General features: G+C 32.6%; 1 protein-coding gene across 1 annotated transcript; it reads left to right on the top strand.

Moving 5' to 3' along the window:
- Positions 1-1,657: 1,657 nt before the first annotated feature.
- On the top strand, positions 1,658-10,033 carry LOC133804229 (PH, RCC1 and FYVE domains-containing protein 1). The gene is made up of 9 exons (XM_062242384.1): positions 1,658-2,276; positions 3,396-3,482; positions 3,862-3,951; positions 4,084-4,170; positions 4,259-4,378; positions 4,792-6,882; positions 7,008-7,154; positions 8,168-8,694; positions 9,374-10,033. Exons 1-9 carry the CDS (start codon positions 2,229-2,231, stop codon positions 9,534-9,536), a joined length of 3,360 nt encoding a protein of 1,119 aa, XP_062098368.1. The 5' UTR covers positions 1,658-2,228; the 3' UTR covers positions 9,537-10,033.
- The last annotated feature ends 8,824 nt before the right edge of the window (positions 10,034-18,857 follow it).

The following is an 18,857-nucleotide window of genomic DNA, read 5'->3' as shown; positions in this document are numbered from 1 at the left end:
TGGAGCTTAAATCGCTAATCAGATTATATCTCTTCTATATAAAAAATGTGTAGATAACAGAAATTATTAGTTTTAACAATTTTTTATTTTTTTTCTAGTTAACTTTACGGAATATTATCATATTTAACATAATATTCTTATATTGTGGATTGTATATATGACTTAAACTTAAATAAATAAATAATTAAACAAATTAAAATATAATGTTTTTGAGATTTTTTACAATGATAATTATTTAAGCGTATAATATATTTTTTGTTGTTACTACCAAATTAAATTTTTTTAACAAATATAGACATAAACTTAAACAAAAATAAAAAAATTAATTTATTAAAATATGATATTTTAAAGATATTTTATAATAATTTAAATAATTAAATCATATTTATCTAAAAATAATAAAGACAGACGTATCATTTTTTTATCTTATAAATTTGTGTTATAATTTGTTTTTTTATCAAGTGACTGAAGTTTTTTTTTTTCTTCATCAAAGAATATTGCGAGATACATTAAAAACTAAAAATAATTGATACATGTATATTACTATCTACACTATGACTTTTTATATTCTTATTTTATTTCTATTATTAGTTTTATTTTAATAAAATTGTATTTTATATATAATTTATATAACCATATAAATATATATATCAACATTGTGTTTAGATATTATATATATAGAAATTATTGATATAATATTTATATATATTATAAAATTATAATTCATTTTATTATATATATTTTTAAAAGAATAATAAATTAATTTTTATTAAAATTATAAAAAATATTTACAATTTTAAAAGGTGATAGTTCTTCTACCTACTATATATATTTATATGATTATAGGAATATAGACAAAGCACCACAATGGTATTACCTTAATAAGAGACACAATAACACAAATTCCCACCCTCTATAAATGTAGGAGTTCCATGTTAAAATAAATCAAAGTGAATCCCATCTCGATAGAAACATGCGTAACTAATGTCTACAATTTTCAATTAAATTTTAATCACCATCAATCCATTAAATTTGTAAAAATAAAACTCCTAATTTAAAGCAAAAAAGAAAAAGAGAATATATATTTTTTCTCATATATATACATTTATTCATTTGGAACTTTTAAAGAAATAAATTTGCACTGACTTATTGCCACATTTTTTCAACCCCCACCTCTTAAATTTTGTACATTTATATATTTTCATTTTTGTCTTCCAATTTGTAATTTTACCACAAATTTTCTTGTATTTTTTTCATTATGGCATTGGTATAAGAGTTAGTATTCACGAACTCCTACATTCTCCTCGTTTGGGTTCAAAATCAGGTTCCTTTGCGTTATGACCGCCACCATATCTTCACTTTTTACCCTTTTTCATTTTCCCAACGTAACCCATCGACACCTCACTTCCTCCAAGGTCATTTTAGTCATTTCACCCTCCCCAAGTCCAGACATCATCAGACTCCCCTTAAATTACCAAAACGCCCTCCAGGCCCCCGGAACACGAAAACAGTCCAGATAATTATAATTAATATTTTTTTTAAATATAAACTTTACGGTGTACTTAATTGACAACGTCGCTCCATTTTACTTAATTTTTAATTCTCAATAATTCTAATTTAATTTCTTTAATTTTTTTATTATTTATTTTTTTTCTTTGTTTCAAGGCTTTGACTAGTTGTACTTTTCCAGACTCTCGCTCGGCTCCCTAAATTCTTTCTCTTTCAGAGATTTTTCTCTCTCCTCTGTCTCCTCCGTCTGGTTCTCCGACCAACAACCCCTCTCATTCTCGCCGGACTTCTTCTCCGGAGACATCTCTTCCTCTTACTTGCATCTTTGCTTTCCAGAAAATCTCTTTCGCCAGCTTTGGAGCATGCTCTCGGAGCGGTCCACGTTAGTCCACGGCTCGAACCGTACTTTATTCCGGTAGGAGCTTCGAGAACGGTGGTCCCCTAGTTAGGGTTTCCAAGGTGAGAAGTAGATCTGTGAAAGTGGTTGTGGTGTAGGCACGTTAGAGAGAGAGGGAGAGGGAGAACTGGTTTGTGTATTAAGAAAGAGATTGAGAGAAAGAGAGAGTGTGTGTGTTAGAGAGAGGAGGTTTTTGTGGGGGGTTCTGATGTGACCGTTGATGGTAATTTTCCGGCAGCCTGTGGTGGTCGTAGATGATGACCGGAGCTCCGGCGCGGGATCGGAGAGGGTGGTGGCGTTTCGGTAAATTCTCTCACATGGAATGGCAGATCTTGTTAGCTACGGGAATGCCGACCGTGACATCGAGCAGGTTTCTCTTTCTGAAAATCTGGAAAAAGTGTTAATCGTGTGTGTATATATAATATATAAATTATATATATACATTTGTTCTTCAATTTATGTGTATTTATCATATAAATGTTTGCATGAATTTTGTTCAAGAATTTGGATAGGTGATTTAAGCAAATTTGGAAATTTGTAAACAATGTCCTCTGGAACTGTTTGTTTTGGAGTCTTTGGAAATTAGTTGAGAGCTATAGATAAACTGTTGTGGGTAGATCATCCACAGTTACCTGATTTTTTTTGTTGGGGGTTAAAAAGGGAAAGAAAAGGGGTTTCTCCAAGTGTATGCTTGCTTGCTTGGTTGTTATGAAGATAAAAAACGTTTAATTTTAAAGATTTTTACGAAGGAATTGGAATTTGAAGAAATTTGAGATGGGTTGTTGACTAGACACAGTGAGGTGGTGGTTTGATGATCCGTACGGTTACTAAAAATAGAAAATTTAAAGGCACATTTGTTTTTTGAAAATTACAGAAATTTTAGGAACATTCGGTTTTAAGTATTATCTTATTTTTCATGAAGGGTACGCATAAAATAAAATTAAGAGCATCATTTCCGTATCATAAGGATAGCAGTCTTGAAGAAATTTTAATTCTACCCTTCAATTTGTTTTTTCCCCTTTCTGATGTTTATTTATGGTAATCTTAAGGGAGTAAAACAGTTTGTAGAGTATGTAAAGAGTTCTAAGATTCATAATTCCAAATCTTCCATGTTTTAGTTTAATGGAGCTAGTATATACTCAAGGATGACTTATGCACCATAGTCTGTAGGGACTGCACCATAGTCTGTCTTCTGCATTAGTTGGAATTTTTAGATGACTAGTGTCATATTTTATTGTGCTCTTCAACTGTTAATAGGCAGTTGTTTTGCATTTGATCACATTCCATTTGTTTATGCTCTTTGTTAGAATTTTGAGCTTTTTATTTGTTTTCTTCATATTATGGTACTTTTAATAACCATTAGAAACGTTTGTAGTACTCTGAAAGGCATGTTGTATCCCGTTGGTTTGCATATTCTACATACATCATATTTGGCATGCTAATGGTTGACAGTTTTGGTTTTTAAATGATTAGTTTAACGCTTGTGCAGGCATTGATTGCTTTGAAGAAGGGTTCTCAATTGCTGAAATATGGTCGCAAAGGAAAACCCAAATTTTGCCCATTTAGACTGTCTAATGTGAGTTTTCTTCTGGAGCTTTTTTGAAGTGGATTTTTTAGGCGTTGTAGCTTATGCTCTACTAGGATAGGGGTGAGCAGAATGAAGCTTAATAGTTAATATTATATATTTAAGTATCAATATAATTAAGGGCTCAATTAGATTAAAAAAAATAGTATTTGCTGCTTGAATATATAATTCTTACTTTTTTCATGACCTGTTTGACATTTGTAATCATACACTGAATCTGAGCTTTCCACATGATGAATTATTGAAAAATCTCAAAATTTCATATGGTAATAAATTTTGACTGTTGTGGCTTGGCTTGAGCTATGTATTAGTCTTTTGCTTGTAGGAATTTCTTGTGGTTTTTTGGCACTAATTGCATTTTTATAAATAGGATGAATCTTCTTTGATCTGGCATTCAAGTAACGGTGAAAGAATTTTGAAGTTAGCAACAGTGTCAAGAATTATACCTGGACAAAGAACTGTGAGTTTTTCTACATTTTTATTTGATTCTATCATCTAACTGTATTTACTTTATAATATCATGAATCATCTATTAAACTGTATCTGTATGATCTGAATTTCTCAACTCTGTATCTTTTTAATACACAATCAGGCTGTTTTCCAACGATATCTTCGCCCTGAAAAAGATTATTTGTCTTTTTCGCTCATATACAATAACGGGAAGCGGTCATTAGATCTGGTAAGTAATGAAAGATTTAGATCGTGGATATATCTTTTCATTATTTTTACTAGGCCTGTTTGCTTAAATTATAATTTACTGTATCCAGATTTGCAAGGACAAAGTTGAAGCAGAGGTCTGGATTGCAGGCCTAAAAGCATTAATATCTTCTGGAAGAGGTGGACGTTCTAAGATTGACGGATGGAGTGATGGGGGACTCTACCTTGATGTAAATATGCCTAATTTAAATATATTTTTTTTGTTATATGTACCTTTTGTCTTGTGTTGGTTAGTTTTTGAAATATTATGATATTTACTTCTGCATCATTTTGTTTTGTGACATTGCATAACTTGCTCGAAATCAACCTGGTAGAATTACCTGTTTAAAGAGAATTGGTCATTTACCACTAATAATACTTACTTAAAATTACCAAAACTTATTAAGACTTCAAAATTTAATTCAATTAAACCTTTTGTATTTTTAATCGTCTTTGCTTTTAGTAAATTTGTGTTTGATAAATAGAAACTGGATGTTTCTGGTATAGTACCCTTCCTTTTTTTTGCATGGTAGGTACTTGAGATTTGTTGTGAGTGTGTTTCTCATTTGTACTATCTTGATGATTTGTGGTCAACTGATTTCAGGATAGTAGAGAATTGACCTCAAATAGTCCAAGTGATAGTTCAATCAGTGGTGTAAGAGATATTAGCTCTCCTGATATAGTCAATTTCAACCCTAATTCTTCTCCAAAGAGTTTTCACCCTGACAACCCCGTGCCTTCAGTGAGGTCACATGTAGCGTCAGACCAGACAAATATGCAAGTAAAAGGATCTGGTTCAGATGCTTTTCGAGTTAGCGTCTCTAGTGCTCCCAGCACCTCCAGTCATGGTTCTGCACCAGATGATTGTGAAGCCCTAGGGGACATTTATATATGGGGAGAGGCTATTTGCGATTATGTTGTTAAGATTGGGGCTGACAAAAGTGCTCCGTATTTGAGCCCAAGAGCAGACGTGCTTCTCCCTAGGCCTTTAGAGTCGAATGTAGTTTTGGATGTACATCAGATTGCTTGTGGGGTTAAGCATGCTGCCTTAGTAACAAGACAAGGTGAAGTTTTCACATGGGGTGAAGAATCTGGAGGAAGGCTTGGCCATGGTGTTGGGAAGGATGTTAGTCAACCTCGTTTAGTTGAATCATTGGCAACTACTATAATTGATTTTGTGGCATGTGGAGAGTTTCATTCCTGTGCTGTTACAATGACTGGGGAACTTTATACATGGGGAGATGGTACTCACAATGCTGGGCTCCTTGGTCATGGTACTGACATTAGTCATTGGATACCCAAGAGAATATCAGGACCTCTTGAGGGACTGCAAATTGCGTCAGTAACGTGTGGTCCATGGCATACAGCCTTAATAACGTCAATGGGGCAACTCTTCACATTTGGTGATGGTACATTTGGTGTGTTGGGACATGGAGACAGGGAAAATGTAGCATATCCAAGGGAAGTAGAGTCTCTATTAGGTTTGAGGACAATAGCTGTTGCATGTGGGGTGTGGCATACTGCTGCTGTGGTAGAGGTTATTGCAACACAATCTAGTGCTTCATCAGGCAAACTGTTTACTTGGGGTGATGGAGACAAAAATCGTCTTGGACATGGAGACAAGGAACCCCGCCTTAAACCCACCTGTGTTCCGGCACTTATAGATTACAACTTTCACAAAATTGCTTGTGGACACAGTTTAACTGTTGGCTTGACCACATCAGGACAAGTGTTTACCATGGGAAGTACTGTTTATGGTCAACTTGGGAATGTCCGTTCTGATGGAAAGCTACCTTGCTTGGTAGAAGACAGGCTTATTGGGGAGTCAGTTGACGAAATTGCTTGTGGTTCATATCATATAGCCATATTAACTTCCAGGAATGAAGTTTATACATGGGGAAAGGGTGCTAATGGGAGATTGGGTCATGGAGATGTTGAAGATAGGAAAACCCCAACTCTGGTTGAAGCCTTAAAAGATAGACATGTAAAGTATATTGCTTGCGGTTCAAACTATAGTGCAGCTATTTGTCTGCACAAATGGGTGTCTGGTGCTGAGCAATCACAGTGTTCTGCTTGCCGACAGGCTTTTGGTTTTACACGTAAGAGACACAACTGCTATAATTGTGGACTTGTTCACTGTCATTCATGCAGTTCCCGGAAAGCAACAAGAGCAGCGCTAGCACCTAGTCCTGGAAAGCCATACAGAGTATGTGATGCTTGTTATGTAAAATTAAACAAGGTGTCAGAAACTGGCGCTAATAACAAAAGGAATTCTGGACCTCGACTATCAGGTGAGAACAAGGACAGACTTGACAAGGCTGAGATAAGGTTTTCGAAGTCTGTGCCTTCTAACATGGATCTGATAAAACAATTAGATAGCAAAGCAGCCAAACAAGGAAAGAAAGCAGAGACATTTTCGTTAGTTCGATCCTCTCAAGCGCCTTCTTTATTGCAATTAAAAGATGTTGTTTTGTCCACTGCCGTTGATCTGCGGCGAACTGCTCCGAGACCAGTTCTTACATCGTCTGGAGTAAGTTCTAGGTCTGTGTCACCTTTCTCAAGGAGGCCAAGCCCCCCACGTTCTGCTACACCCGTTCCTACAACATCAGGACTTTCCTTTTCAAAAAGTATTTCTGATGGTTTGAAGAAAACAAATGAACTTTTGAATCAGGAAATGCTAAAGTTACGGGCACAGGTAAATTGAAAAATTACTCTAGCTTTTATTATTGATTAGTAATCTTCAAATAGAATATTTTTCATTGGTTGAATATTTGTATTATCAAATCTATAGCTTGCTGATCGTGATTAAAATATGGATAGGTTGAGAGCTTGAGACAGCGATGTGAACTCCAAGAATTGGAACTTCAGAAATCAACAAAGAAAGCTCAGGAAGCTATGGCACTTGTTGCAGAAGAATCTGCTAAATCTGAAGCTGCAAAAGAAGTTATAAAATCGCTTACTGCACAGGTGATTTCCTGTAAATATGATTCTTGTATTGCATATAATGTTTTCTCAAGTCTATATTATGGTAACGTTGGACAGAGTATATTCTGTTTAGTCACTTTACATAATCTTAAAGAGCTGTCCCCGTAGAAAATTTGACAAATGCATGATGAACTTGGTGGATTGTTATTTATTTTTAAGCGCAAATCATAGTAGGGAATTGCAGCATTTAGAATGTACCATACAGTGTTATGGCTTCATGCTTTAACCTTTTTTTTTTTTTGCTGGAAGTTTGGAATATTTTCAGTCTTTTACATTTTTCTTGGATAAGAAACCAAACTTGATCATTAATGTATCATACAACCAAAAAAGAATAGCTTAGGCAACATTCCTAAAGCTAGATGCACACTCCCAATCCCTTGACAGATCAAAGGAAGATAATGAAATGACTCTCTGACACTTTAGCCATATGGCAACTTAAAACTTGATCCTTTCCCAGATACATTCTCCAGCCAAATTGCCCATATAATAGCCAATACACCCCTGCTTCATATTAACTCTCTTTCTCTCTCTCTCCCCTTATCAAATCCGTTTATAAACTCTTGGACCATCATCTCATAACAGTTCCTTGAACAATTCATTGTATAAATTCCGCCAGAAACTTAGCCCATAAAGTCCCTGCAAACTGACAATATAGAAAATATTTGACCTGTAGACTTGCATCATGTCTTACAAAGAACACACTATGATGGGAAAATCACTTGAGGACTTTGTTCCAGGATATTATCCATCGTGTTTATTTCATTCACAACCAAACACCATTTAAAAATAAATAAAAATAGTCCTACCTTGCTTTTACATTTGCTTTCCAGTCTTTTATGTTTTCTAGACTACAATTAGGAACAATTCTACATCTATTTATATTAGGCAATGCTCCTGTGCTTATGTTTTCTGTAAGTTGAGTACATTTTGGTTGTCAAATATATGCTGTTTTTGTTTATCCTATGTATACTTATCACTCTTTAAAATAATTTCAGCTCAAAGACTTAGCTAAAAGGTTGCCACCTGGTGTTTATGACACTGAGAGTTTGAAACTTGCTTACCTACCGAATGGTCTGGATCATAATGGACTGCATTACCAAGATCTGAATGGGGAGCGTCATTCAAGATCTGATTCTATCACTTCCACGGGGACTGATTCTACTTTACTAAATGGGACAGCCTATAATTATTCACCCAGAGATTCAACTGGAACTAATGAAATGAATATTCCACATAACCGTGAGCATCTGACATCCAATGGGACAGTTGACCATTCAGACATAAGACTTTCAAATGGTGGAGGCAATCAAACAGATACTAGTAGTGTCTCTGAAGCTCTTGATGGCAAGGATCCTGGGCCTTTCCAAGATGGGGAGAACGGTATGCGATCTAGAAATCCTTCAATGGCTGGCAACAATAACCAAGTTGAGGCAGAATGGATTGAACAATACGAGGCAGGGGTTTATATAACTCTCGTGGCTTTGCGAGATGGAGCTAGAGATCTCAAACGAGTGCGCTTCAGGTACAATTTATTTTCTGAATTACATTTCTTAAAAATTGCGTTGGTCATGGAAGCTTTTAAATACTTGAAGAGTGATACTCCATTGTGTTGCTCATGGAAGCTTTTTGAGTGGTCTTAAAAATCATTTGGTAAAAAGATACTCCATTGTGTTGCTCATGGAAGCTTTTTGAGTAGTCTTAAAAATCATTTGGTAAATAGCGTCATTTGATGACCAGTCCAAAATAAACCTGTTCATAGTCATTGGAGAATGTTCACCGTTCTTGCTCTAGAACTATGCCTACCATTTGATGACTTTCAACGATGCTAAGGGAAACTCTATTTAGGGGCCAAAGGTCTTGAGTTCGATCTGCTATTTGTGCACTCGTAATGTCTGAGTCAGGTGTTAGAGTGCATGAGAAAAACATTGTTTTTTTTTCAAAAAAAAAAAGGTTGGACTAGCAATGCACTTATACTTAGTTGCTGCCTTTAGTTGCTACATTCATAATGAACTCTTTTTGCTTTAAAGTAAATTTGTGTGAATTTTTCATCTACAAACGTGCTGAATGCTGTGTATCATCATTCCCATTACAGATTCACATATTGTTTGATAGTAATCCTCCCAGCAATATTTGTCTTTTTACTTGCTTATTATTAACCTGGTAAATCTCTGAGTTCAATCTGACGCTGAACAAATGTGCAGCCGAAGAAGATTCGGAGAACACCAAGCAGAGACTTGGTGGTCGGAGAACCGCGAAAAAGTGTATGAAAAGTACAACGTCCGCGGGTCTGATAAGGCATCAATTTCTGGCCAGACTGCGCGAAGATCAGAAGGAGCACTCTCACCTTCTTCCCAACACGCCTAGCTAGCTTCAATGGAGGAAAGCTCTCCATTAACATATTTTGTACTATTAGTCGCTACGACAGTATCGAGGCAAAGCAAGATTTCGGTATTAAGGGAAGCAAGTACCTTGTTTTTTCTTTTCTTTTTTTGGGTCACTTTTTTAGTCCTGTTCTTCTCTCTTAATTTTTTTTCTCTTCCCATTTCTAAATTTATTATCCATTTAATTTCTGGGTTGCCACCCTTTATACACCTGTTGTATTGTAGTGTATATAAAATCATCAATTATCAGTTAGTCTGAGCAAAAGAAATTTTTTCTTCTTGCTTTCACCCTTACCACCCTTTTGTTCTAGCAGATTTACTGTCTTGCCCCACTGTTGGTTTTAATATATATCTATTTTTTTTTACTAGATGTATTTTTTAGCCTTAATATGGAAAAAGCTTGTGAACGGCATTAGAATGTAACTAATGTGACAAAAGAAAATATATATTATGCCAATTTGGTCATTGTGTATTAAATCACATATCTCTTACACCTTAATGATTTCATTATTATTCATGCATTCCACCTTTCATATTTATCTCAAAGTATTCATTTCATGCATGAAAAAGCACCTATATACATATGTATTTGAATAAAGGGTGATTTTGCAAAATTATATATATATATTTTGTGACTTTGTACAATCATTTTCTTTTGATGATTTTTTTTTTTTTTTGTAAAATAAATTCTGCTACCATGTCAGGAATTCCAGAAAATGGATGGAAATTCTAGATAAAGGTTATTCTGCAAAAAAAATTATCAAAATTTTCTTGTGTAAACAGAGAGATCTGAATTGCAAAACTTTGCTTAGCCAGTTATAGGGAAAAATTGATTATACCATCTTGAGAAGGAAAAAAATTGTGTCCTTGTAATTTGTAAAGTATTTTATTAGCCCTTTTAGACCTTTTAGTATAAAACCTGTTAAATGCTTTCTAAGCTATAAAACGGTTAGTGTGTGCTTTGGTCTATTTATTGGTTGGTTGTCGTTAGTGACAAGTATTTCTTACTTTCATGAACAAAAAAAATAAATCAAGAAAAAAGGGTTGCTGCCCTTATTTATTATTCAATGGGAAAAATACTGAAAGCCGTGCAATGCAATCCTTAAATGATTTTCTGCTGACTTTTATGGAAGGTTTATGTGAAAATTGCTGTAGTGCCCTTAGATAAATAGTCAATATATTCATAGAAGTGGTAGTTTGACACTAATTGATTTATTTAGACTACTATGCAACTTGTGTCATTTCATAGTATAATTTAGTAATTTTAGAGCAAATCTGGTACTATTCAAAATTTCTATTTAGACGAATCCAACAAAGAACTTTTTTAAAATCCTAATTGTTGGAATTGACATATAATTTCAAACCCTTGTCTCAATCTAAGATTTTTTTTTTCTTTACAACGAAAAATTTCACTAAAATGTCTCAATTTAAGTAATTTAAATAGAATCATGGTGAAAAATTAAAAAAAATATTTTGTTTTTCACTAAAAGTGAATATATAAAAAATAAATAACATTAAATAATTCGCTTGAAAGTATGTTTTAAATTATGTAGTTTGCGATGTTGCTAGTTTCAGAGACAAGCAACATAATTCTAAGAGAAATTGTATGGAAAACATAAAGTAATTATTGTGACATTATCTTATAGATATGGAAAGTTCTTATATAAGGTGGAAATTCAAACTTTAATGGTTTTTGTTTTATAATATTACCAAATCATGTTGTTTGAATTTGTGTCCCCCAAAATTATATATGTGTTACAAATATAAAATATAGTACTAACAACCATTGACCTAAGGTATCCTTGACTTGGAGCAAAACAAAAACTAATAATCTTGGGGTATCACATGGCTCCCATTCCATAAAGGTCATGGATTTGAAATTAATGCATGACATGATTCAAAATAGTTAAACCGAAGACTAACGAACTTCATTCAAGATCACCATCACCACCAATTAATAATTTTTGGATTTCTCTTGAAACTTATTTTATTTTCATTTATCATTAAGAAAATAAAGTTAACAATATCTTTGGTCACAGATGAATAGTATTTTTTAACAAATAATAATATAAGTGTGAATTAAAATATATTTTTATCTAGGCATAATGGTAGCATTGTTTTCCTTTTGAAAAAATTGTATCGTTTTATACCATAAAAAAGATAAACATAATGTTTAGAATATATATAAGTTTGAATAAATATATCATGTTTTTTTGCATGGCTAACCAAAAGTCATACAATGACTTCACTTTAAGTTTTACTGGTGGAGTTTTCAGTGTTCTTGATCCGTGAACAGTTTTCAGCACAATTTTTTTTATGACCATGTATATTGTAACTATTTAGAGCATCTGCACATTTTCAGAAAATTTCGAATAATTTACAGTACCAAAAACTATGTTCAAACATGTTGTTTTCTATACGCATAAAAAAAATTAGTCACGCATGCAACATGTTTGAACTTAGTTTTCGGTACTGTAAATTATTCGAAATTTTCTAAAAATTTGCAGAATTCTCTAAATAGCTACAATATACACGGTCATAAAAAAAAATCGCGCCAAAAATTATACGAGTCGAGAACATTGAAAGCCTCATCGGTAGAGATTAAAGTGAAGTCCCTACTCGAGAATTCCCCTTTATATATATAAGGGACAAATTCTTTTGGATTGGCTACTAAAAAAATATAATTAGATTGTCTTTATTATTGCTATAAAAGATATTTATTAAGGATTAAATGTTAAGAGACTTCTACGTACGAGTTTGACTATATCAGAAGGTGACTCAATTAATGCGGTTAAATAGTTTAATATTGTGAATTTATTGAGTTATTTTATCTGAGAATGTCCTTATTTTAGAAATAGTATATGCTATCACACTTCTACATAATAAAGGTAGTTCATACTTTAACAAAATTTGAAACTGAGTAATCTTTCTTTCATCTTTGGATGTTGAGATTTTTTTTTTCTTTCTATTTGCAATGTTATGGAAACTCTCATTAATGGTAGTTAATACTAATTTATTGAGAAACTTAGAAAAAAAACACTATTAAGAGATTTTTACTGATTGCATTCAAAATATTCACTACTCTAGTGGAATTCATTACAATGTCAAATTTCTTCAATATAATTTAGAAATGTGTAAGTAACATACCTTTTTTTTAAAAAATAAATAAATAATAATATTACTGTGTTTTCAGACGTGAACTTCTCAACCATAATTTACAATAATTTAAAGTAATTTATTCCATTAAATTTATATTTCAAAATAGCAAGTAAAAAAGAGATAACTACAAGACAAAAAGCTGAATTCTTTATCTCCCACACAAGACTCAAAACATTTACTTTTCCTTCCTTAATTTGATTTATATCTCTTTTCTCTCTCTCTCTCTCTCTCTCTCTCTCTCTCTCTCTCTCTTATATATATATATATTTTAAAAAAAAGAAAATAAAAGAAAGAAGAGCAAATCCAAAGAATAAGGTAAAGCCAAAGAAAGATTTGTTTGTAGGGTAAAAAAGTGGAAATTATGATTGACCAAATCTAATAGGTAAGCTAAGCACTAGTACTATCAGTACAATGGAAGATTTTTATTTATTTATTTTTATCATACTCAGAATCAAATGAAAGAATACGCAACACATAATCTCACCTCACATTCCACCAAATTTAACCTACTAGCTAGTCACTCACTTGTATTGTAGCATGTATATATATATACACATATATTATATATGGACTACAAGCTTTCAATATAATTCCAGGATTAATTATATATATAAAAACAATTATACAATAAATAACCATATACTTTACAACAGTAATATAGTACTAGTTTTGCTTGTTTTTCCTAAAACTATGGAAATTTTCTTTAGTGAAGAAAGACAATATTTCACGTTGAAAATTGAGCTAAATAATATAATATACATTAAATATATATATTTATATATGCAAGGAACAATTAATACAAGATTAACAATCTATACAGCTGAATTCTTGCATTTATTCCTTCCCTCAATTAAGAAATTAGCCAATCTTCTCTCCAATCTAAGAAAACTCTCTAGAGACCTGCACTTCTTGAGCAAAAATCCGAAGGCCATGATGAACTTTTTTTGTTTGTTACATATATGCTTTTTTATATCTATATATGTCACATAACTAAAAAAGTAATAATCAAAACACAAAATATAATAGGTTACCAACCACCATCAGTATAATCATTAATCACGGAGACCATCTTCTGCGCTGTTCTCTGATCTATAAAAGAAGAAGAAGAAGAAGAAGAAGAAGAAGAAGAAGAAGAAATAGTGATGAATGTCATGGGGACTTGGTGGAGCTTTTTAATCCAATGGCATAGTGTTGCTTGGAAGGAGAAGAAGGTGGTATTGGAACTCCTTTCGGCATCGAAACAAGGAAGTTTTCATGAGTTGTTGAAGAGTTGTGAGACTTTGGAATCATTCCTTTGAAAACTTGATGAGATTGTCTTCCACAATTAGCTTGCCCAATGAAGATGAATACTAGTAGTACTACACCTACTACTGCTACTACATCAATTTGGTCTCTTTTCACCATTTCAACTACCAAAAGTGGACACAATAAAGAGAAGAAGATGAACAAGGAGATGATGATGAGTATGTGATCAAGTTATAGTAACATTATGGTAATATATATATGTGGACATATATATATGTAAAAGAAAAAAGATAATGTTAATGAGGGTGATGTGGGTTTTGGATTTCAGTAGTTTGGGTGTTGAGGAGTATATAGTGAATATTAAATGCCATATGTATGTTATGTATAAATATAGCATATATAGTTATAAACTAATGGTTACCAAATTGAAGAATGGGTCTTGGTCTTGGGAAAGAAGATATAAAAAAGAGTTAAAGGGAAGATAAAAACAGGGAAAATTTGGAGAGTTAAAAAGAGGAAGGGAAGGAAGCTTAGTTAGGGTTACTTTTGGTTAGGTGAAGTTGTGGGGCTAAGCGAAAATAAATGGCCGACTAAACCCACTGAAAGTCTAAACTGTACATTTCTTTTCTTTCTATTATTCTAAAGTCTAAACTCTCTTCTCTTCTGTGTTTCGTCACACACAATACAATAGCTAGAAAATGATGACAACTTTGTCCTTATTATCTCTCATGCTTTGGACTATGCCTCTAGGGTTTTTGACACACCCCTTCTTTTTGTAGGGTCTTTGTCTCACCATGTATATATGATGTCATCACTACATGTGACCCATCTGTGTCCTAAATTGAAGGAGATAATTAAATAGATCTCTCTCTGACAATTCATTGAAATATATGGTCAGGACCAAAATATATTGTATTGTGTTTTATTTTATTCTTGGAAAGTTATGAGTCCGTGGAACTTGACAAGTAGAGCCTTGATATGTCCATTGAATTCTGCTAAAATGCATGGATTGTGTTTAAAATTGACATATAAGAATAATAATTTTCATCTCTCCCATCCATTTATATTTCTAGTAAAAAAGAAAAGAGAGAAGATGAAGAAGAATGGAGGAAAAGAAAGAGAAAAAAACAATACCATTAAAAAGAGAAAAAGGAAGAGGAAAAAAAGACGTTAAAAAAATGAAGAATGAAATAAAAATAAAAGAGATCACAAAGAAAGAGAAAAAAGAAGAAGAAGAAGAAAAAAGAGATGAGTGAAAAAAGGCATTGAGAGAGAGAAGTATGGTGTAAAAAAAACATTTGAGAGAGAAAGGAATCTCTTAAAAATAAATATTAATTTGTACAAATTTTGTAAACAGAGAGAGAGAGAGAGAGAGAGAGAGAATTTAAAATTTGGACAAAAAATTGAGAAAAATTAAAATTTGAAGGAATATTTTTATGTTGCTTTTGGACTAAGGCAAAGGTTTTTGCGATATGTTCAATTGACATATTTGTTTATACTAATTTTTACATCAATAACACACACCATTAGATAAAAAGATTCAATAATTAAGATTTGAGCATATATGAATATGAAAGCAAACAACCAATAAATAAGAAACATGTTTATGGTAAAAACAAAAAAAAAGGCAATAGTATACATATGCCAAAAATAATTGATCCAAATTATGAATTTATTAGTGGCACTTAAAATTAATACTAGATACAAACAACGTGCAATATGCACATTTGTTTAATTTTATGTATAGAATTTTATTAATTATTTTTATTAAATTTATATTAATGTCATATAAATTTTGAAACAAATATCCTATTTTAATTAAATAAGTTATTTATTTTTGTTTAAGTTTATGTTTGTTCTAATTTTTGAATTTGAGAATGACAACAAGAGATTATATATTATATCTTTAATGTAATATTAAATATTATAAGTGGATTTTAAATTTAAGTTTCTTACTAGTTTAAAAAAAATAATTTGTTGCTAATTCACAGTAGATTATATTATATGTTTAATATGATATTATTCTAATAAGTACGTTTAAGTTTAATTAAATTTTATTTGAGTTATAAAACGTATGATTTTATTATTTTTAAATAATTATAATTGTAAAATATCTAAAAAATGTCATATTTTAATTTGTTTAATTATTTATTATTTTAAAATAATTATCATTGTAAAATATCTGAAAAATATCCTATTTTAATTTATTTAATTATTTATTATTTTTAAATAATTATCATTGTATAATATCTAAAAAATATCATGTTTTAATTATTTATTTTATTTTATGTTTAAGTGTTTACAAACTACTATTAAATATAAAAATATTATGTTAAATATAAGAATATTTATTTAAAGTTAACATTAAAAAAAAAAACAAGTAAAACTAATAATTTATGTTATCTACACTTATAATAAAAGAGATATATGATTTCTAGATTAAAAAACATACATGTATTTGTTATAATAATTATATAATTTTTAAGCTAAAAAAGATAAGAGATTATACAATCATTTCCCAAAGAAAGAAAAAGAGATAAAAAAAATTAAAAAAAAAATGAAACTAAATTATTACTCTTATTATTTTAGAACAGGCATATTTTTTTTTTGGTGGAGGAGATCATGACATGATTAAGTTAGTAATAAAAAAATGAAAAAAAAAAGAAAAAGAAAAAGAGTTATTAGTAAAAACAACAACGTACATGTAAATGTTATTATTATTTTATTTTTTGATACGATGTGTTAAAAAAATTAAAAGATAAAAATAGATACACTTACGAATTGAATAGGTGACAGTATATGTTGACGCCGTTTTTTGTCAAATTAGAAAAGAAGAGCAATTAAACAAAAATATACCAGAGGAAATGAAAAATGTAGACAAAATATTTTACGTGGTTCAGTAGTTAAAATCTGCCTAGTCCACGAGTCTATATTATTAATTCTTTTGGAATTCCATGGAGGCTTTCAGGAAGCAATTATCCAGATTTTTCTCTACAAATCTCAATTTTTCAGTCCTCTACAAATGAATTATCCCACTCTATTTATAGAGGGGTTTTCTAAATTGTTTCCCACATATTTCTGGAAGATATTCTATAAATCAAATAAAATAGTGCCATTAAATGCATTACTTACTATGTACGCGGTAATATCCCATAAAATGTGGGATTTAATAACAAATTACATCAGATCCCTCAAACATAGGGAATTTATAACAATAAATTTAATCACACACAGCTGACGAGTCTAGACACTAGATCTTTGTGCCTTCAAGACCGTTTGCCTATTACGAGCTCGTCGTCTTGGTTCGCATGTGCTCCCAACAAGTAACCATTGACGAAGCCATCCCCTTCGAGCTTATAGCTCTCGAGCTCGAACAGCTCTCAAGCTTGAGCCATTTTGTCTGAGGCCAGGAAATGAATCAAGAAGTTTATATAAGTGTTGAACCATTGCTACTGTGAGTTGCGAGCCTAAATTATAAGCTCGGAGAACCTTCGAGGCTACATAATGCTCGAGCTCACGAGGTCCGTCACTTACAGTGAACTTGTCTCTGACTTATGGATCACATGATGACTGTGCTTATTTCGAGCTTATGTCTTACGAGCCTGGATTTCAAGATCAAGATTTCCATTCTCGAAATCTGGGTGAAACATTTTGCCCCCTCAAAAGTATCAGTTTGAATCCCATGAGAATGAAACTTTTGAACTGCCCCTTTCGAAAACTGAGCCACTTAATATACTCGAGTGTGGACACGCATCAATCATGGGTTGCTTAATCAGAGTACTCGAGTACTTTTTCACCATACCCACGTCTGTTCGCCTGCCAACTTTATGCCGCCATCACCACGTTTGTACCCAACCGTCTGATCAGATACCGAATCTAGCCAATGGCCCAGATCAATTCGACCTTTGACATTCCCTGGGGCTTATAAATATGTCCCTGGCATCTTCGATTCTGTGAGAGCTTCCCTGACACTGCTCTTTCAATCGTCGATCTTGCTATACCCGCAAGCAGCTTATATGTGTAAGTTTCCATTCTTCACCTTGCTCTATTGTTTATGTATTTTTATGTGTTTTTCTGCTGTGTGAATGTATTCAATAACTTGTTGCCCTAGCAATGTAGTTTAGATGATATTACATAAACTTTGGACCCAAAAATATTTGAAATCGTGGGTTTTAAACCCAGATTTAGTGCGAAAAACACAGATGTAGGCTTTTTTCCTTTTAGACTATGGGTGATGTATCGTGTAGACCAAGAAATAGGGTACTAAATTAGGGTTTTAAATTGCACAATTCCCAAAATTATCACCTTTTTGAGTAATCGTCAAGTTTTCCCCTAAAAATCCGGGATTCTTAAAATGAACCCACACTTTCCTTCCCTCCCGTCGAATACACGCTCGAAGCCCGTACCTTACAATAGTTCGAGGTTCTTCCTCGAATTCAATCCATCCTTTCAAAACTGCAGTCTCGATCGGGCTTACTCTGTGATCTCGAGCCTTCGAGCTCGAATCACCTAAAATATTACTGTGATTTCTTGTATGCCTGGCCCTCACCTTTTTCTTTCTTGCTAGATGTCGCAGAATTATGAGAAATGGTAGGGGTCAGAGCTCGCAATCCCTTACTCTCCAACAACTCCATGTCCAGAATCTCCATTCACTCGAAACCAGCGGCTGATTCGCGAGTACAAAGTGAGGTGCGAGCAAGAAGATATTCGATCCCATTTCCAACGCTAGATCGATGAGGTCGAGGAAAGAAAAAGGAGGAACCTTGGGGTTGCAATTTATCCAGATCCAGACCTCGAGCTTAGACCTATCCCCCTCGATCCCAAGCTTGGAGTCACCGTTTCTTTCGAGCCTGGTGTACTTTCCTTTTCCTTGATGGAGGACCCTTCAAACCGTCCATGT

This window comes from Humulus lupulus, chromosome X (assembly GCF_963169125.1).
Source record: "Humulus lupulus chromosome X, drHumLupu1.1, whole genome shotgun sequence".
NCBI lineage: Eukaryota > Viridiplantae > Streptophyta > Magnoliopsida > Rosales > Cannabaceae > Humulus > Humulus lupulus.
This window is presented reverse-complemented; position numbering and strand designations above follow the sequence as displayed.

Coding starts and splice junctions, on each gene's coding strand:
- LOC133804229 (XM_062242384.1), top strand. CDS start 2,229: ATGGCAGATCTTGTTAGCTACGGGAATGCCGACCGTGACATCGAGCAG. Junction 4,171..4,258: donor GGAAGCGGTCATTAGATCTG/GTAAGTAATGAA, acceptor TACTGTATCCAG/ATTTGCAAGGACAAAGTTGA. Junction 4,379..4,791: donor ATGGGGGACTCTACCTTGAT/GTAAATATGCCT, acceptor AACTGATTTCAG/GATAGTAGAGAATTGACCTC.